A 19,730-nucleotide genomic window follows, 5' to 3' on the forward strand; every position below is an offset into this window, starting at 1 on the left:
ACGACGAGTTTTTTGCCCAGTGAGCTTGAAGCATCAGTTCCGGTTTACCGCTCGTGCCGGTTTGCCGATCACAGGGACAAAAGTCAAGAGGTGAAACGCCACTAAAAAGGGAATGGAGTAGAGGCGATCGTGGTCAGAGTGAAGGCCTGGATCCATTGGGTATCCATGCGGGATATGGGGGCTTTCGGCTGTTAGTTCCGGAAACACGAGGGCGATAAGTAACTACTAAACTCTATGGTAGTAGTTGATAGGTAAGATATTGGTAAAATATTGAGAAGAGGTAGCGCTTTAAATATTATTCTTCATGGAAGAGCATACCCTCTCCCTGGAGGTGGTGATTATTGAACTCAAGTGCCCTGCGAAAATGATAAAGTGCCCCGTCAATGTGCACAGACTATGGCGGGCTCCAAGTGAATAAATGAAACCCTGGATATGCATGAGGTGCCCCGGCAAAGTCAGGGGTATTAAATATACCTGACTCCCTAAAATGTATACTTAGGGCTCTGTGTGATTTCCTCCCCTTCTGGCAGCAGAACTTTAAATAAGCTATGCCCTTTTTAATTTATTATTGATCAGACATGACTCGTTTGCGGTATCACGTGGGACCCTCTCTAAAGCGGCAACGGCAGAGTTAGGTTAACGAGTTAGAGCGGAATTGGACTGCAGAAAACAGATCTTTCATAGTTCTAAAGCCCCATAGATAGACAACGATACTGAATATGTTAGGGGAGGGATACGATACATATTGTATCATTGAAGTGTATGCATTTCATCGGATTATACACGGTTAACTGGAATATCCAATGAGAACCCTACCTTTACGCAAATCGTCTGTTTGTTCTGTTGACAGGAAGCTTCAACCTGGCGATCCACTTAGTCCATCAAAAGGATGAACTTACGAGCTTCGAAGGCCTGCGATCACTGTCGTGCATCTAAGAAGCGATGTCGTCCACCATTGCCGTGTCAGAACTGTATATCTGCTGGGGTGCGATGTATAGTTCGAGAGAAGGCAAGGTACGGTATTTCTAGACATGGCTCCTTTCTCTTCCCTTTCTCTTCAATTCCTTTATAGACTTTCGTACTTCATCCCTTTCATTTTGTGCATCTCTAATCAAGGATATTAGGCCGTCACGAAGACGTAAGCCCCGGGAAATGGACGAAGTCCTGCCAAACAGCTATACAGAGCCACGGACCGCCAAGCTGAGTAGCAGCAGAGAACTTACTCCGATCTCAAAGACTGATCCTGCAGACTATGTCAAGGAATTAGTTTTCAACTACATCTACTCAACATACGGTTGGTAGCCATCTCCGCATGGCAGAGTTCAATGATTAAATGGTCGTAGATGTTGTCCTGAAATGCACCCTTGAAGAGCCGACGGCAGTCCCAGATGATAGCCAACGCAGCGTGGGTTTCAGCTCCCCAGAGTCCGTCTGCGTCGATGCTACAACAATACATCAGCTCCTCTCAGTATCAGCAGCGGAGTTTGTCGCGCGACTCTCTCCAGTGGAAGTGTCATATCTAAAAACGCTCGCAAGTGATATACTGTCCCAAATCCCTTGTCACAAGAGCTACATGCCGATTCAGGACCTCATCAACCTGAACATACCCCTCGATCGACTTAGTCTTCTTCTCTCCGCATTAGCACTGTGTTGCATATATCCCAAACAGATCGATAGCAATGCTTCCGCATATTTCTTGAGTTCTCGCTATCTGCTCAATTATCGTTATGTGAAACCTTCACTGGACCTTTGCATCGCATGCTATATGCAGCATTTATATCTCCTGAAAACAGGACCAGATAATCAGGACACAGCCGCCCTTATCATGGCCATCCGCACAGCCCACGAACTGAAAATAAATGAAACGGTGTCCCCAGATCGCTGTACGCTCCCGGCGAAACTGTACCTGTTTTTGTATTTCCACGACCAGTGAGCACCTCCCCATTTGCCCGTACATACATAACCCGAAGGCAATCCTAAAATTAACCAATACTAGATGCTGCGCCATGAGCAACAACACGCCCCCTCTCATCAAAACAACCGACTACAAAGCCAACGTCTTCGACCACGTCCTCGAAGAAGAGCCTGATTTCCGGCCCTTATTCGACATCCTCGTAGCCAACGGCCAAGTCCTGGAAGCACTATACGGAAAACCCTGCGACCACAGCAACATATACCACCTCGAGGAACTCCTCGGGTGCGTTTCCAAATCGGCCCGAAAACCAATGCAGCCATTTCTCGGACTTGACGGATTCACCATGAACTATGAAGTCCCCGTCCAGATCCATATGTTCTGGTAAGTGCATGCAAAACGCAAACTAACCACACTATCACCCAACCCCCCATCAGACTTCCACCTCCCCCAGCATCTCTTATTTCCTGTCACTGATAGAGGAAATTCACTAGGGCAAGAATAACCCTCCGCGTGCACCGCCTCCCCCTAACAGAAGACTGGATCCCTTCAATGAGCATCTGCGTCCGTTCCTCCCAAATGATCCTGCTCCTCTACTTCCAAACCTACAACCCCTCCATGGCTCCCAACGCTGCCCAAAACCTCCACAACCCCTCCGCCAGCCTCCTCGCCATGGAGGGCCGCCTGCCCCTCACCTGGCGCCAGGTGAAACGTATCATGACCTCCGCGTTCATCCTCATCTACGCGTACTGGCACGGCGAGGTCACCTTCGAGGAGGTCTGTCGGGGCACTGCTATGGCGCTGGTGCTGCACGAGTGTCAGAGGGTACGGTGGGGGAGGGAGTTGGATGGTGCGATGGCGGTTTTGAGGGATATTGCGGGGATTTGTGGGATGACTATTTTGCCGAATTTGTCGAGTTTGTTGCCGGATGTTGATTTGGGGGTTTTGAGGGTGATTGCTGGATAGGGGATTTAGGAGAATGGTTTAATGAGCGGGTGTTGGAAGATGATATGATGTGTATGACTTTTGTTGGATTTGAGTACTCAATCTAATGCACATGATAGTAATGCAGGGTATGCAGCTGAAAAAACAACATAATAAACCCGAAACAGCTCAATCGGCTAGAATCCATGATATAGAACCCAAAATATGTCCAAAGTCAAATAAGCCCACCACTTAAATTAAGCAAAAACATCCGTAGTATACCGCTCCTTAGTCTTCATGTCATCTAAGAACTTCTCAAACGCCGTCTCCTCATCATCGTCCGAAACAGGCTCGCCCTTCTCCTTCGCAATGCGACGAATCTCCTCCCGTCTCTCGAGGAACATACTCTTAATCGAATCCCGGACGGCATTACCCACGCCCGGCGTACCACAGACATAGATCCTAGCCCCGCTCTCAAAGAGATCAATGAGCTCCTTCTTATCTTCCATCATGAGATCCTGCACGTGTGTGCCCTTCGACCCGTCGCTGGGACGGCTGTAGGCCCGTCTGACTTCCACGGCACCGATCTTCTCCCATTCGGCCAGCTCGTCGGCGTGGATGTCGTCCTTGCCTTGGGTGCGGCAGCCGGCGTAGAGGATCGCTTTAGCGGGTTGTTCGGGCATGGAGCCGGAGCTGCGACGGCCGCGGATTTTCTCGGCGCGGTCCATCACGAAGCCGCGGAAGGGGGCGAGGCCGCTGCCGGCGCAGGCCATGATCATTGGGGTACTGAGTTCGGTGGGGGGCTTGAAGCCAGTGTGCGAGGGGCGGACGGAGAGTTGGACGCGTTCGCCGGAGCGGAGTTCGGAAAGGTAGGTTGATGCAACGCCGAGGTATTCGTCTTCTTTGGTGAGGGCGGCGAGGGATGGGGCTTTCAGGACGGAGAAGGTGATGGAGCATTCGGTGGGGTCGACTAAGGGGGAGGAGGAGATGGAGTACTGGCGGACACGCATGGGAGGGAGCATGGCGACGAAGTCTCCGATCGCGAGGTTGATGGAGGGGTATTGAAGCAGTAGGTCCAATACGCTGATGCGCTTCTGGGAGATCTCGGCGAACCGGGCTGGGTCGGAGGCGATCGCCTGTAGTTCGGCTTGGGTTTCGGGGTCTACGGCTGCTGCGTCGGCGAGGACTGCTAGGTCACGCTTCGATGCGGGCTGCGAGAGTTCGACGTATGTGGCGAACAGGTCGTAGGCGGAGACTTGGGTATCCATTGGGATGGAAATGTGTTTCGAGGATGAGGGAGATGCCTTCTCGATGCGGAGTACGGCGTCCCAGGGAAGATCGAAACGGCTCATGACTTTGCGGACTACAGTGCTGGGGTTCACTGGGAGGATGGCCAGGTAGTCACCGCACTTGTACTGCGTATCAGTAGGGAGCTTGAAGCGAATAGTCCGCTTGGCAGGCACGCCAGCCTGAGTGAGGAGCGTGTTCTCCACGACAAGACCTTCTTGCAGTTGGAGACCGAGGGTAGTTGCTCTGTGACCCGAGCTGACCTCTACACGGAAGGTGGATGACTTCTGGGAGCCCTGGGTGTTTGAACCGAATTTAGCGGCAACTGCTGGCCAAAACGAAGTTTCACCCCAGGTATCGAAATCCGTGACGATATCAGCGTTGGCTGTGTCGGCCAGACCGATCTCGCAGAGCCTATTTGCGCCATTCTCGCCAACAAGGCGGTTAACTTCCTTAGGAATGCGGTAGAAAGTTGACTGCCAATCGTCTAAATTCGTCCTTTGTTAGAGGGTTTACCTGCAAAATGAGGGATTGAATACACTTACGATGTCCACAGCCGAACACAGCATAATTAACGCCGTCCAAGGGTTTGTCGCCCTTCAAAGCGCTGAGCCACTCGAAGAAATGGGCGGCATTATCTGGGGGCTGTCCTTCATAAGACGCGGTGATGAAAACAACCGGCCCATTCTTGGGGATGCTATCTTTGGCCGAATCTAGCGAATCAACCTCGGCCGAGTAGCCATAGCTAGTGGCATCATCGGCGAGGCGTCTTGCAAAGGCCTCACAGGTTCCAGTGTTGCTACCGTAGTATACATGCATAGGCTTCAAATCGGCACCCTTCTTAGCGGCGCCTGCCTTACCATGGCCGGCAGCGTGATCCGCATGCTCGCTGCTGCTAGCGCTCAATGCTGATCCTAGGTGCACAGCGTCCAAGCCCTCGCGAAGAGCAGCTCTCATATAGAAATGATTGGGCTTGATGGTGAGCGTCTGCTTGAGTTGAATGTTGTAGGACGGATCATCCATCTGGAAGTTGAAGTTTTGCAACAACATCGCAATGACGAGGAGCGCTTCCTGCCAGGCAAACGGCCGACCGATACATGCTCGCATTCCGTTTCCGAAGGGTTTCCACGCGTGCTTAGGCAGCTTGTTGAAATGCTCATCCAGCATCCGCTCTGGCTTGAATTCCTCTGCATCGGGGCCGTACACCTTGGGATCACGCTGAATCTTGCCCAACAAGAGAGCACATGGCTCGTCTTTGCCAAGAACATATTTTCCGTTACCAAGAGTGACGGGGTCCTCGTGGTTCTTGGTCGGGTGAGGGCCGACTGCAATAGCGGGTGCAGTAGGGGTGAGTCGTAAGGTTTCACGCATGACAGCAGTAATGTAAGGCAGCTTTTGCAGGTCCTCGACGGTAATCCTGCGGCGTCCAATGACTCTGTCCACTTCCTCCTGAGCTTTCTGATATGCCTGGGGGTTCTTGAGCATGTTGTAGAAGGCGAACGAAAGCAAACCAGAGGTGGTTTCATGTCCTATCCGGTGTTAAAACAAACCTAGTTTTTTCACAGATGTATACTCACCAGCAATCAGGAAAGTGATCATATTATCAATGATGGAGTCATATGACATGCCCTTGCCGGTCTTCGGGTCACGGCCATTGATTAGAGCATTGAGCAAATCTTTCTTGTCCGTAGGATTTTCTTTGCGGGTATCAACAAGCTCCTTGCAAAGGTTGCGGAGGTAGTCGATATCCTCCCAGTACTTGTTGTTTTCAGTAGTAGGCAGGTTGTTGACCAAGCCTGGGCGACGGGAGCGGTCGCCCGCAGTCTTCAACATCCCAACCATTGCGTCCACAAAGGGATGCATCTCTTCGCTATAGAAAGAATTGAATCGGGTGCCCATGGCACATAGGGCGATGGTATCCAATGTAAGGCGGGTGAAATCATCTGTGACCATGATTTTCTGCTTGGGCCCTTGTCGAGCCCACTTCATCACCAACTGTGTCGCAATGTCGTGCATTTCTATACTCTACGTTAGCCGCTGTCGCACTTCCATACCACTCTCAAGCTCAACGCAGGATGTACCATCGAACATATTTTGGATGTTGAGGGGCCCGAAGGCGGGCATCAAAACGCGATGTGCAATCTCCCAATTCTCCTCGCCCATATGGGCCGTGAATAAACCATCGTGGATACCGTGGCGAAGCTCACTGAGGCCTGCCATAATCTTTTTGGTAAAACGCTCCTCATCGAACACCTCGGCTGCCAGCTCGTGGGAGCTGATCATGCAACGTGAGAATCCAAAGGTCGTTAACCGATAGATAGGACCTGTAAAAAAAAATCAATGTTTATTCTCAAAACAGGATTATCGCCATTGTTCATACCATAAGTATCTGCCATCATTTCCAAGCTTCTTAGAGGGATTTCGCTCTCAATATCGAGGATGTTTCCCATCAGAGGCACACCCCGCGGCCCCGGGATGGGAACGGGTTCGGCCTTGGGCGTGCTCATTGTGTGGGAGGTTTACTGTGAGGGATGAGTTTCGTGTCTTCACTGAAGGGGAGGAGAAAGAAGAGCTGGTGCGGGGCAGTCGGTAGGTATTATAAAGACGAAATATATAAGGTTTGGTTGGGTTTCTGTTATGAGAAAGAAATGGAAAGAAACAGCTTTCGTGGGCAGTCTCCATGCTTTATACTATTCGATCCACACTCTGTCCTGTGTATCAGACATACCAAAAAGGTAAGTTTGCGTCGTCGTTGTGGCTCGGCATGTCCACTCTGCGCCAATCGTACCAAGAGTAATTCCTGTAACGAGTCATCGACGTCACCAAAGCTTCTATGAAAGCAGACCGAGTCGGGCACGGGAGGTCGGGATCACCGATGTTGCATATCGTTGCCCGTCGGATGTACGAGCGGATATACAAGCAAAGTGTGGCGCTGCCCCACTATACTCCTGGCTCTCGTCTCCACCCTCCTAACGACCAAGTATGCAACTTAATCTTCTTGGGTCATGTCTCCGAGAGAAGACTGATCCTCATTTTACTATCTATAGTGATAGTGATTTAATTATTATCAGCAATAACGGGGTTACTAATCACATAGTCTGGTCAACCGAGGGAGAACGATCGTAACTCCTGGATCATCTCTCAAGCTATGTACATGCATAACTGCCTTAAAGTCAGTTGACAATTAGCATTCCTATCATTGGTCTACAATCACATGCTATATCAGTCGAACCCTAGAGGCTAGACCGTGGGTCCCTGCTACACTATGGATCCCTCTGATGCCAGTACGGCCTACCATCCAGACCTTCTGCAAGAGCTCACAGCCCTAACTGGCACATGGTCATTGGAGCCTCAGCGATTTCCGCGGTTCGATCGACGGAGTAGATCGGTAGTGAAAAGATCTGCCAGGGATTGCAAACCCTAATCTAAGATCCTTCTGCCTGTCCATTCTTAGCCGAGAAGAGAGATCATGCAGTACTCCATAGAAGAATATGTTCGCCTGATGTGGACTATAGACTAGTACAAGAGCGTACTCCGTATGTATTCGGAGTGTGTGAGATTTCCTGCGCGAAGTGATATCATTACACGACCTCTTGGGTTTCAAGCAACGCTCCACCAGTGATTACAGGATAAGTCCAACTGCTGGATGGGGTATCAGCTTGTACTCTAGGCACAATGGAGGTGTCGTACAATGAGTACTAGTAGTAAGGTGGGTACTCCGTTACTACTACCAGATTTGTACTGTGTACATTTTTACTGTGTACTTTGAACCTCGGCCTTCACGGCCAATGACCGCAGTCCAACACGTTGATTAGTCACTCACATCCATAACCGGTTAGTTCAAGTTACCAGGACCATACTCCGTACTGTGTAAGCATTCGAAACGGTACAGCCAAGGTGTGGCTAGAAAAGGTTTCCATTTTCATCTCATATTTGGTAGTCCCATCATGTCGATATAAATCCCGAAAACCATCGTTATATAAAAGATCCCATTCCAATATGAGGATTCGCACCCCTGCCAACCAAATCAGCTCACCATCCACAACGTAACCCGAGACCCATGCAAGTCTCCAACGGCGAATGAAAATGGCTCGCTCCCTAACCGAAGGGGCCAAAGCTGGAACCGAATAGCGTCGGGGACTCCCCCGAGCGACTTAAATTGAGGTGCAGGGGCCGCTAAAATGGCTTCGATTTTCTTTTCAGATCGTCTGCTCTGTTGGGGGTGTACATGCGACTTCCTTCAAGGCTGGGTAGTCTGGCTAACATAATTGGGCTATGTATGTATCGGAGTCATTGATAGTCGCAGATAGAATTTGGCTAACAGGAGCAACAGATATAGCGCTGAATTAGCGCCCCACACTGCGAACAAGAAAGATATTGGCTATTTCAAGGGACTACAGGGTTGAACAACCGGGTGTTATACCACAATGCTGTTTATAATCCTGGCAGCATGCATTGCTGTGTTGCTCTACCTTTACCATGTTAATCGTGCTATAATGGCCGTTCCCGAGGAAGCTCGTCGTCTGTGCCCTCACCGCTGGACAGTCGATGAGATCAAGGCTGCTTTCGAAAAGGTTCAGGACTCTCCCACCGATGTAGCCAAAAGCCTTCCCCCAAAGCAATCTAGACGCTATATCGTTGTTGGTGGATCCGGTGCGTTTCAGACCTAAATTCAAGAGCCCGACCAATCTCAGTCTCACGTGGTATCCTCATTTGACAACGACTAACCCTTCCCAGGCCTCGTTGGAAACTGGATTGTATCGCACCTTACCATGCGTGGCGAAGACCCAGCCGCTATCCGGATTTTGGATCTCCAGACTCCCCGACCTGAAGTTCTCGATCAGGGTGTCACCTTCATCAAGACGAACATCACCGATGAGCAGGCCGTCCTGAGCGCCTTCTCACAACCATGGGCCTCATCAGTCGCTGACCTGCCATTGACCGTATTCCACAACGCCGCAGTGATCCGACCCGCAGAACGCCTCAAGGCTTTCCTGCCTCTGTGCCGCAACGTAAACGTCGGCGGTACAGTGAACGTGCTCAACGCCGCCAAGAAATCCGGAGCAACCTGCATGATCGCAACGTCGTCTGGCTCCGTCTGTCTCCGCCGATTCTCGTTCTGGGTCGCTCCCTGGACAAAGACGCCCGAGTATCTCGTACAAGTCGTCAACGACTCAAGCGAAGTACCCAAGCAGCACGACCATTTCTTCGGAAACTACGCCGTCGCAAAAGCCGAAGCAGAGAACATCGTCCGTTCCGCAGACGACCCCAAATCCAACTTCCGAACCGGCTGCATCCGCCCCGTAAATGGAATCTACGGTGTCTCGGACTCCGCCGGCAGCGTCACAGGAAACTATCTTCGTACCGGAGGTGCCCCAACGTAAGAAACGATCCAACTTAACATTACTCCCACCAAATCACTAACGAAGGGTTATGGATAGCTGGACCTACGATGTAATTCACAGCTGGGTTAACGCCGAAAACGTCTCAATCGCCCATCTCCTCTACGAACAGCGTCTCCTCGAACACACGAATAGCCGCTCCACGCTCCCAAACATCGGTGGACAGGCCTTCGCCGTCACAGACCCCAACCCGCCCGTCATCTTCGATGACATCTACCTTTGCCTCACGACATTAGCAAAGACACCTGCCGCCTTCCCCCATGTTCCAGTCATGCCGTTTATCCTGATGTCTTATCCCATTGAATGGTATGCCTTCCTGCAGCAGCAGTATCTCCCCTGGCTTCCGAAGATCACGGGTGAGCTTGCTAAGCTGCAGCCGGGACTCTTTGCTATCGCCAACGCGCACGTCATTGGAGATGACTCGCGTGCGCGGTTGTCTCCTGAGAAGGGTGGGCTTGGGTATAATCCACCTATCAATACCCTAGAAGGGCTATGTAGGGAGCTTAAGGCGTGGAATAAGAAGGCGGACATGAAGTCTTCCTCTTGAGGGTGAGATGCATGAATTTCTTTGTGTAGTAGTTCTCATTGGAACCGCGTGTGGTTGTATGGGTATTAGATGGCATATTTATGTGAATGATGTATATATCAGTTTCCTTGATATTAAATTTGGGAGACCGATTGGCGATCGGTTGAGTCTTATACTACAAAATGTATTCAGCAGATTGACAGTGTATATATTCAAGCAATTATTATTTACGGAAAGAAGAACATCGATTTCTCATTCTGCATGTCCTAATCACACTTACGAATTACCCTCCCCTCACATCACCAGGAACCGAGTCAAGAAAACTACAACCTAGCCAGATTAACAACCTCCCCAGGAGCATGATATGTCGGGACCCTCATCTCCAGCGCTGCACCAGAATACCCCAAATCCTCAGCCGTAAGCACAGCACACTTCTCCCCAATCAAAAGGGCAGTCTATCCTCATTAGCAAACTCATCTAAAGAGAAGAAGAGTAGGTATAAAAATGCAAACTTACACTAAAAGTATTACACCCAACATTATCCGGACAAATCGACAAATCACAGACCTTAAGGCCCTTAACCCCATGGACATTAAGACGTTCATCGACGACACCGCCATGCTTGACGATCGAGTTACCTTCTCTCGGTGCCATGCTGCAGGTTCCGAGGGAGTGCCAGGTTGTTTCGACGTGGCGTTGGACTGTATTCGTTGTTTTCTTGTTAGCAGGGCTGTAGATTAAATGTGGAGGTTTGGGGCATGGAAGTCTATGCGTAACGTACCCCATTTCTCGATATGCTCGATATCCTTTTTGCTGTATTGGATTGGTTCCCGGGTCTCTTGCTTATTGGAGTTGAGGTAGGTTTCTGTGGGGGTTTGGCCTGGTTCGAGGGGTTGGGACCATGATCCTGTTTTCCATTGTTAGTTTGGTGTATTGATGGTATGTTGGAGGGTGGAGGGTGGAGGGTTCATGTGTACCGTGTTGGATACCGGCGGTGATGTGATTGGGCCCAGCGTATGCCTTTGTCGTGGCTAGGTCGAGGTCGAATGCCCGGGCTGCAGAGTCAAAGGCGAAGTGTGGGTGCATGCTGGTTACTTCGCCTGCATAGGCGCTCATGCGGCGGGCGGTCTCGCGCGATTTGATGTAGCCCCAGACCATTGGGGCCATGTCGCGCTTATCGTTCATGAAGCCGGCATCGAAGTCGGGGGCATCGTACGGGTCGGCGGACCGGATGTGGGTGAAGCCGCGGGAGAAAGGGTATTCCTGGGATTATTTTAGGTGGCTATTTAGGGAGTGTACATGGGGAGGGTAAGATGGCGTACCAGGAAGTGGAACATCGTGAAGAACTTGCCTGGGGGCATGAGCATGTGGTCGCCGAACCAGCTGTTACCAGTTAGTTAGAGGAAAGAAGTTTTACTAATAATTGTGAGTGGGATACTCACCCGGAAATGATGGAGTAGTGCATCACAGGCTTGTCAGGCTTGTTCTTGAAGTAGCTCTCCCAGCCGCTGGTAAACTCCGGCGTAGGCCATCTCTTCATTTCCTCCAGTTCCTCTGGCGTGGGCCTGATCTTCACGCCGGCATCGATGCCGTTTGTGGCCAGTGGACCTGTACCTTTGAGGTTCCACTCCTCAAAGACCTTCTTCTGCACTTCGGGGTCGCCACGAACGAAGTCATCGAAGGATTCAACGTCCGGCTTAGCCCTGTACACAGAGAAGGTGAGGTAGTGGTCCTGGAAGTTGCGGCCCACGCCTGGAAGGTTGACCAAGGGCTTGATGCCTGCTTTACGGAGCTTCTCGGGTTCACCGATTCCGGATCTCTGCAGGATGAGAGGTGAGCTGAGTGTGCCGCTGCTGACAATAATTTGCTTGCGGGCCCGGAAGATCTTGCGTGGTGGGTTACGGCCGTCTAAGGGTTTGGTTGGAACGGTCGCGACGCCCACCGCTCGGCCATCTTCGATGATGATCTTGTCCACCTTGGTGTTGCACTTGAGATGGAGATTGGTATACTTGGCTCTTGTACTGTGCACATAAGCGTGCGCAGCATCGCTACGACGGCCTGGTATTCAACTATCGTTAAAAGTGTATAGCCTGACTAGAATAATCAGCTTACCGGTGTCACGGTTGATCCATTTCAGCCAGTGTTCAGCTCCGTGTCTATTGAGTTGTCAGTATTGAACTCGGACTGGCAATATCTTGTAAGCCATACCCAGTCTTCAAGTCCTGCAGATCATCCGTGACCGGAATACCCTGCGACTCGGCAGCACGCAGGAAGTCCTGCATAATAGGATACGTATAATTCCCGAAAGAGACCTTGATAGGTCCATCAAAACCATGCAGGTCTCTGTTATTGCATGCGCGCTGATAGGTCTCATGCTTCTTCATCAAAGGGATGAGTTCCTTGGTCGTCCACCCCTTTGCCTGGAAATCGTCATAGTCTGAGGCCGATGCTCTCGTATACATCTGAAACACGTTAGCCCTTCATGAACCGGGATTGGTTGTGTCAAGTAGGTACCATGAAGTTAATCGAGCTGCCTCCTCCGAGGATATTGGCACACGGGACGATAGCCCGACGTCCGTCAAGCCATTCCGATGGACGAGAATAGTAGAAGGAAGCTGTCTTTGAGTCCAGCTTCATGTTCCGGGGGTAGATGCCTGGGCGGTAGACCCTATTATGGTCAGTGCCATCTCCTTTGGTGTAGATGAGGTCACCTCTAGCCTACCATGGGTTGTTCAGGTTGTCTTCACCTGCCTCGATCAGCAATACCTGGAGGTTGTGATCGAGGTTGGCCAGACGGCCTGCTGGGACACACCCAGAGCTCCCACCACCACAGATGATGATATCGACCTCGTCTGGGATGGTCATTGTTACAGACGTATCCTGATACTTGGTTCTCTATCGATAAAGTAGAAGATTGAAGTGTCACAAGGATTGTTACGAGGGAGATATACCTCCTGAGGGGAGTTCTAGCTGAGACTTATATGTTCAGCCACGACCCCGCAAGGGCTGATTCGAGTCCATAGGTCGTTATCAACTCTCAGGGCCCCTTCTCTATGCATTGAATCGTCTCTTTCCTCTTATGTATGGTCAATTCCCCGCACGGCAAAAGTACGACGCGTATACAGGCCCAATATTTGGACTATCAGAGGGTGATTACTGGGGCCAAGGGACTTCCAAGCACAAATCAAGCAATGAGGACGGTGAATTAGATTTGGAAGTTATAATATGTCGTCTACTACAATTCCCCGCACACCAAGGCTGTTTGTGCTACCGAGAATGGTTGGATATTTATCCGGACAGATCCTATGTGTAACTAGTGTTGAGGGGTACCCATTGTCTGAGACGAGGCAGAGTTGAGCTTGGGCGATGTGAAAGAGGCCCAGAGATAAATCAGGCAGTGATTCATATTGTATTACTGCAAAGAGCGCTTTCCTACATCCAGATAGTCCCTCCGACAGCAGAAATCGATCGCGGTATAAAGTCCATATGGAGAAACCAGGTCATGGATATTCCGCGAGAGTGATGCAACGAACAAATTAATAGCTCGAGATATCCGACACGATGGATTTGCTAGAAAAGGAATCAGGAAAGTGGCGTCCGATTGTGCAACGATATCGGCCGTGTGGACGTAGACACGAATCAGTTCCACGAAGGATCTCGACCGTGAATGAATAGGAAAGTTTCTCACTAGTGTTGAGCACGAGGCGGCCGAGTGTGGGGAAAGAAACCTTGAAGCTAAAAGGGTCAAAGTGAAGCTAAAGGTCATTACTCTTTCCAGGACTTCCCCGCACAAGATCCTCAGAATGCTGTAGTGGCCGGCGTTTACCACCAGATCCCTTTCAACCGTTGCAAATCCCGAGTGGAGATGATTCACGCTAATGCACTCGATGGTTTTTTCCATCCATTGCTATCCCGGACTCGTTTCTTGGCTTTTGAAGGGAGACCCACACGTCTCTGGACTCGTGAAATTTGATAGCTGGACGCTGTTCCAAATAATTTGCCTGCGAAATTCGGACTTGACAGCGTCAACAAAGAAAATGGAAGACGATGCCACTGAATATAGCAGCCATTCAGATGCAAGGTTATGAGAATCCTATAACAAAAGGAGGGCTGAGTCAAGGAGAATCGGCCATCTGGACATAGGAGTAGCTTGGCTGTGGTAATATGATGTGGCATCTGGGCCCGGCGCTTCCGGGCTCCGCATCAGGAATTGCAGGGAATCCTCAAAGTAGACTAAGAAACGCAACTACCGAGCGTGCTGTTGTGCAAGCTGACGTCGCTGCTCCAAGATTTGCATTCGCACGTTCTCCGAAGCCAACTCAACATCGAGAATCGCACCAACGCCTCTCTTCCATGTTTCTTCCAACCCCGCAAGTTCTCCTTTGCTAGACTCTTGAGCGATCTTCCTTTGCTTGTTCACCGTCTCCGCAGCTTCCTTGGTTTCAGCCAATTCCTTCTCAAGTTCTCGTAAGACATCCTCCAGTTGAGAGTTGCCAATCAGCCACGCGTTTTTGCCATTTTCTTCCAGGAGCGTCAGGTTATCCCGCCTCATGGACAAATGGGAACTGGCCGTGTAGGCCTTCTGCAAGGCTTGGCGCCACTCATCAAGATTGGGGGTCGCATTTGGTCCCGCCTCCGATGACCTGGTTGGCGGCTCAGGAGCCTCATAGCGTGAAAGATCAACTCCACCGGTCAAGGGTAATCCAGCAGCCTTCCGTTCGACCTCCTGTTGCATGAGGGGGGAAAACTGGGGTTCGGGGAATGCGGGGATGGAAGGATGAATCGTCGACAAATAGTCAGCAGGAAGCTCTGAGGCGATGAGCTTCTGGGCATTAGCTCGAGCATGGGCGGAAGGTTCCGCATCGATATCTAGGGAAGAGTTGATTATTAGAAGAGAAGGAGAGAGTTCGCTAGTAGGGACGAGACCTACAAGGGAGAGAGTCATGGGACTCATTGATGAGGGGCATGTTGGACTAGCTGAATAGGGAAGGTAGGCGATCTGAATGAATTGCCGTTGAAACTCAAACTGGACTGAGTAGCTCTTTGCTGAAGTGTAATGGCTGCATGTATAGATGAGGTTGAGGTTGATGCCAACCTTCATCTTTTTCTGCCTGGCGGTGAACCAACAGCTCCCTCTCACGGATGACTAATCGGTGCCCTAACACCGGCTTGATGATTTGCCAACTTATAGGGGGTTTAAAGACGACAGAAAGCGGCAATATGAGGGTAATAGCCTGATGGTTTCGTTAGTAAATGGATAGACAAATCAGGAGCTTCGAAATGTTCTGTGATCTACCAGGTTAGAGTTGTATGGTATGATAGACCTTGGACAAGTATCAGCCTAATCTCGCGAATACTTCTGAACTACAAGCTAAGAGGCCGAGAAAGGTCTCATTTCCCCTTTCACTTACTGAAAATCAATGTTAGTGTACCGAGCATGTATGAAAGATATTATTTTTTTTACTGGCTGTTCATTCTTCAAAAATGTACACGCGCTTATGCTAGGTGTACATGCGTCGTTTAGCTTGACGAAAACAAATCTTCCACCAACCACAAAGTCCACACTTTGTAATGATCTTTGTCTGGTCTTCAAAGCCAAACTGACTACCATCCGCCTCAATGTCAGATTATGGATGGGATCATCCAAAAAGCAGCAAATTCCTTCACACTAGCTGCAATACTGGACCATCGTCTAATGAGCTCCCAATAGGCGCCCTGCAAGGCTCTAAGCTAACCATCATTGGCTGTTCTAGCCCAGCGACATTCACAGGGGCAAGTTAAGAGAAGCTTGTTTCCTAGATTTCTCTTATAAATAAAGTAGTTACATCAGCATATAGAGAAGTTTGTAAGCCAAAAATTAAGACACGCAAGCTTTGATGAAGCTATGTTTTAACATTACTGACATGCAACTCTAATCCAGTTGCTTTAGGAAAGGCAATGGATGAAGATGCGATGTCTACATCCCCGAGTCCGAATAGTTCAAACATATAGTGCTTAGGTTGTTGACACCTTAAAAAAGCCACTTATTCCTTCGAAACCCCCGATGTCGCCTTTGACAGTCTTGAAATCTCCATAATAATGCAGGCGATAGGTGCCGTCCTTGAGAGAGGAGGGATTTCCAACATTATAATAATCATCCTCTATCTGCCACTGGATTGTAACTTCGCTGTGGCCCAGAACGGTATTCGTTCTCTTCCAGGTGTAAACAAGGTTCCAATCTCGGTCAGTCCGAACAACCTCCCAGGTGTCAGTTCCGGGTTTCTGTCGCTCAACCGCCGCGAATGTAGATTCTTGACGTAGGTTGTTCCGAGGGTTAGCTCCAACGAAGGTGGCATTCACAGTGTCACCAGGTCCATATGTGGCATTGTCGACGGACGAAATGACATCACCGAACGTTTTTCCGATGGGGCTACCGTCATACAAGACGCCTGGAATAAACGATAGAGACTTATCCGTGTTGATAGGAGGTTTCACTTTCGAGTCTAGTGCTGGCAGGCTGGAGCTGTCACCGAGATATGGAAGATATGTGAGTGTGAGGTTGATATATGCCGCGAGGGTGTTGGGACCGTAGAGAGTCGAGGCACCCTCATAGCGTTGTACATGGTATTCTTCCTCGGTCGCCACGTAATGAGCGTAACTATTCGACGGAGCACCCAATACCACCAAGGGATTTGCCACGGAAAGCACGTCTTTCGCGGACTTTGCGATGGCTTCTTTCCAGCGCCGTCCAGACATGGTCGTGGCCTCACTGGTTGAGATGATGATAAAAAGCTGACCAACCCTCAAAACCTGAATATCAACAATATTCGGAGTCCATGCATACGGCTGTGTTACGGCCCCCACATCTAAAAGGACCTCTTTCGGCGCTTGGCACGCTTTCTGCTCCTTGGAGGGTTGGTGAATGAAGGCACGAGCAGCATACCATAATGGATTTTTCTCTGCTGGTCCACTGCTGTTTTGTGTAAAATCAAACATGCCCGGCCCATCAGTAGTACCAGCGGCAAACGAGAAGCCGAGAGCTGCCGAGCATGTCTTCAGAATGCTTGCATTAAAGGGCGAGATGAAGGTGTAATCGGAGAGATCCTGGTATATATGGAAGGCGTTGACATCAGAGCTCTTGAGAATCCGAGTGGGATTAGAGTCCAACTGAGTGTAGAGTTTCCTGGCAGCCTCATATTGAAGCTTCCCGATTTCGAAACAGCTTTTGGCACCATTGTCCTTTTCACGGAAGAAGGGCCCACGGCCACGACAGTTTTCCATTGTACCACCACATGTACTGTCTTCGTATCGGCACTTCTGCCCAGAGCCATCTTCACACCATGCCCCTAAGACGTTCGGGCTCGTGTCTCCGACATTTGATTGGGAGAAGCCCGCAACGAAATCATCAGCGAACTTTTGGTCGGCCGTGACACTTCTTTCAAAAAGCCATGCTGCAACTCCTTTGTTGTCACCTGTCACCAATGTATTGTTGTTGTACATGGAAGTGCCATGCACTGGAAAGAATGTCAGAACGGCCGTCGTTTTATTATCCGTTGCTCTGTCGAACCTCAGAAGTGTCATGGTCTTGTCCACACTGTCTGAGTATCGCGCTTTCTCTTCTTCCGGATTGTGATCGTAACTATACGGGCTTCTGTTGATGTTGGCATTTTCAAGGTCTATGGAGCCAAAGCTCAGGCGTCCAGGAGCAATACTTTGATGGGCTCGTTTGATGGAAAGCAGGACGCCATCAACGATCGCCTGGTAGCTCTGCTTGTCGAATCCCTTATTCGGAATCTGAGGGAGAAGATAATTCATCCAGGCACCCGGCCCTGAGTGGGAGTGGGTTCCTGTAAAGGCTACGTTGTGCTCGCCGTAGTCTGCAAATTCACTGCCAAGGCTAGCCAGGCCTTCGAGAACGCCATGTCGTACAGCAGTGTCACCTGTCAGCGAGTCTATAATTAGATAGATGAAGGTATCCTTTGGGCGGTTGGGATTCGCGACTATGAAAGCACGAGAGTAGATCCTCTGTCGTAGGCCAGTCCCAATCTGGTCCAAGCTGGCGTAGCCTCCAAATCCGATCTCGACAACAGGCCTGGTTCAAAGTCGTTAACGAAATAGTTGAGGTATTACCATGGACAAGACAATGGATCAATGGATCAAAGGGATGGGCGGGATATTAAAGGAAAAAGATTACCCGGTAATGTCCGCTCTGCCAGCTCCTAGTAGGAAAACGCTATCATCGGACGCGAATTCAGTGTTTCTGTCGGCCCATTTATACCTGCTATCGACAACGGGCGGTTGATTGGAATCCGATACAACGGAAAACAGCAACAACAGGAATAGTGCTGCTATAAAGGTCCCAGAAACTACGACACCCAGCCTCGCATTCGCCATATTGAATAGGTTATGGTTGAAATCAAAGACAAAAGGTTACGACATTAGAAAGCGTGCGCAACTGAAGGGGATATCGGACCTTTTTATCCGAATATCCCTGTGAATCGCTTCAAGCCGAGGCGAATCGATCACTCTGCATGCGCATGACCGAGTATAGGAATAAGACAAGCGATCACAAATCAAATTTCAGTTGCGATGCCCCGGAAGGAAGGGGATGAAATAGTACGATTGGTGTAGAGTTGAAGGAAGGGTGACATCGTCTGTCCGTAGTTTGGATGATGACTTGCCGGCCCTAAACTGAATTGGGCACGTCCTCTTCATCCCCCGCTCTCTTGAACCCTAAGGATGGAGTAGTTGACAAGGCACAAGGTAACAGCGCATGACAAAAGCAATGATGAGCATTGTGATAGACCATTCCATAGGGCGGGGATGTAGCCACCTCTAACCCTTCCGAGACTAGTTCTCGTTTAGTGACTCCATACCAGTCAAAGGGTCCATCCGTTCTCTGCCGATCCTCCAAAGGTCAATTGAGTAAGTGGGCCAAGACGGCACCCCCAGAGCTTGTTCCTGGGAAATGGCTGCATAGAAGAGTGAAAGCCCTTTTGGTGAAAGATATCCTCCCCCTTTTTCTTCATTTTCCTTTCTTTTGTTTTTGCTTTTTCCCTCGTCTTTCCTTTTTACGCTTTCATTTTCCGACACTCATCACAAAATACTTTGCTGATAAATAGTCTGAATGAGACCGGCAATGATTCCCTGACATAACTTTATTGGAATCACTCCTTACGCCTACTCCAAAAAGCAAGTACCCCGAATAGAACAGAAAGGGAAGGAAAGAAAGAAAAGATGTATCCCTGTACAAGCTATCCGGACATAGGTGCGATTTATATGATGAGTAATGGAGGGTTTTACGACCATGAGCATGTTGACTAAAATGGTAGTTTTAGGTAGAATTATCTATCACACTATATTATTTGCATGCTATTCAGGCAATAAGAATATTGAATCTACCTTGCATGTTGTCAATTATCTACCATCTATCCATTCTAGCAAGGTCCCAAAAATCCTCCGCAACCTACTTACACACCGAGCAATGTACGAGAAATAGCTCAGAGTGGACTTTCTAGAGACTCTATTATACGATCGTCATATATCTCCACCCCTCAATATGACAGCGAGAACTTAGCTGGAACTAATCCAATTAGAACCTGAGAAGATATATTGTTTTTCAGTAGTTGCCTGGGTGTGGGGTAAGAAGTCCACTTGACAGTTGGGAAAATCTCCGCGACTAATTACATGAGTTATATGG

General features: G+C 49.6%; 6 protein-coding genes across 6 annotated transcripts; 2 read left to right on the forward strand and 4 right to left on the reverse strand.

Annotated features, from left to right (window-relative positions):
• Positions 1 to 1,765: 1,765 nt before the first annotated feature.
• F9C07_2055254 (uncharacterized protein) lies at positions 1,766 to 2,878 on the forward strand (the record flags this gene model as incomplete). Its single annotated transcript, XM_041289273.2, has 3 exons — positions 1,766 to 1,929; positions 1,997 to 2,296; positions 2,407 to 2,878. 3 exons carry the CDS (start codon positions 1,766 to 1,768, stop codon positions 2,876 to 2,878), a joined length of 936 nt encoding a protein of 311 aa, XP_041142243.2.
• A 215-nt stretch (positions 2,879 to 3,093) lies between these two features.
• F9C07_9808 (putative cytochrome P450) lies at positions 3,094 to 6,630 on the reverse strand (the record flags this gene model as incomplete). Its single annotated transcript, XM_071511946.1, has 5 exons — positions 3,094 to 4,610; positions 4,669 to 5,652; positions 5,701 to 6,141; positions 6,205 to 6,447; positions 6,504 to 6,630. 5 exons carry the CDS (start codon positions 6,628 to 6,630, stop codon positions 3,094 to 3,096), a joined length of 3,312 nt encoding a protein of 1,103 aa, XP_071363594.1.
• Positions 6,631 to 8,550: 1,920 nt separating this feature from the next.
• F9C07_9809 (3-beta hydroxysteroid dehydrogenase family protein) lies at positions 8,551 to 10,072 on the forward strand (the record flags this gene model as incomplete). Its single annotated transcript, XM_041289274.1, has 3 exons — positions 8,551 to 8,776; positions 8,861 to 9,503; positions 9,565 to 10,072. The coding sequence occupies 3 exons, from the start codon at positions 8,551 to 8,553 to the stop codon at positions 10,070 to 10,072; spliced, it is 1,377 nt and encodes a 458-aa protein (XP_041142245.1).
• A 302-nt stretch (positions 10,073 to 10,374) lies between these two features.
• On the reverse strand, positions 10,375 to 12,916 carry F9C07_9810 (putativeoxidoreductase; the record flags this gene model as incomplete). Its single annotated transcript, XM_041289286.1, has 10 exons — positions 10,375 to 10,506; positions 10,568 to 10,752; positions 10,833 to 10,958; positions 11,029 to 11,314; positions 11,374 to 11,434; positions 11,494 to 12,109; positions 12,164 to 12,207; positions 12,260 to 12,513; positions 12,566 to 12,719; positions 12,774 to 12,916. The coding sequence occupies 10 exons, from the start codon at positions 12,914 to 12,916 to the stop codon at positions 10,375 to 10,377; spliced, it is 2,001 nt and encodes a 666-aa protein (XP_041142246.1).
• A 1,381-nt stretch (positions 12,917 to 14,297) lies between these two features.
• On the reverse strand, positions 14,298 to 15,152 carry F9C07_9811 (breast carcinoma amplified sequence 2-domain-containing protein; the record flags this gene model as incomplete). The annotated part of the gene is made up of 1 exon (XM_041284547.1): positions 14,298 to 15,152. The coding sequence occupies one exon, from the start codon at positions 15,150 to 15,152 to the stop codon at positions 14,298 to 14,300; it is 855 nt and encodes a 284-aa protein (XP_041142247.1).
• Positions 15,153 to 16,045: 893 nt separating this feature from the next.
• On the reverse strand, positions 16,046 to 18,424 carry F9C07_9812 (putative neutral/alkaline nonlysosomal ceramidase; the record flags this gene model as incomplete). Its single annotated transcript, XM_041289287.1, has 2 exons — positions 16,046 to 18,122; positions 18,225 to 18,424. 2 exons carry the CDS (start codon positions 18,422 to 18,424, stop codon positions 16,046 to 16,048), a joined length of 2,277 nt encoding a protein of 758 aa, XP_041142248.1.
• Between the last annotated feature and the right edge of the window lie 1,306 nt (positions 18,425 to 19,730).

The sequence above is a fragment of the Aspergillus flavus genome, chromosome 2 (genome assembly GCF_009017415.1).
Source record: "Aspergillus flavus chromosome 2, complete sequence".
Taxonomy (NCBI): domain Eukaryota; kingdom Fungi; phylum Ascomycota; class Eurotiomycetes; order Eurotiales; family Aspergillaceae; genus Aspergillus; species Aspergillus flavus.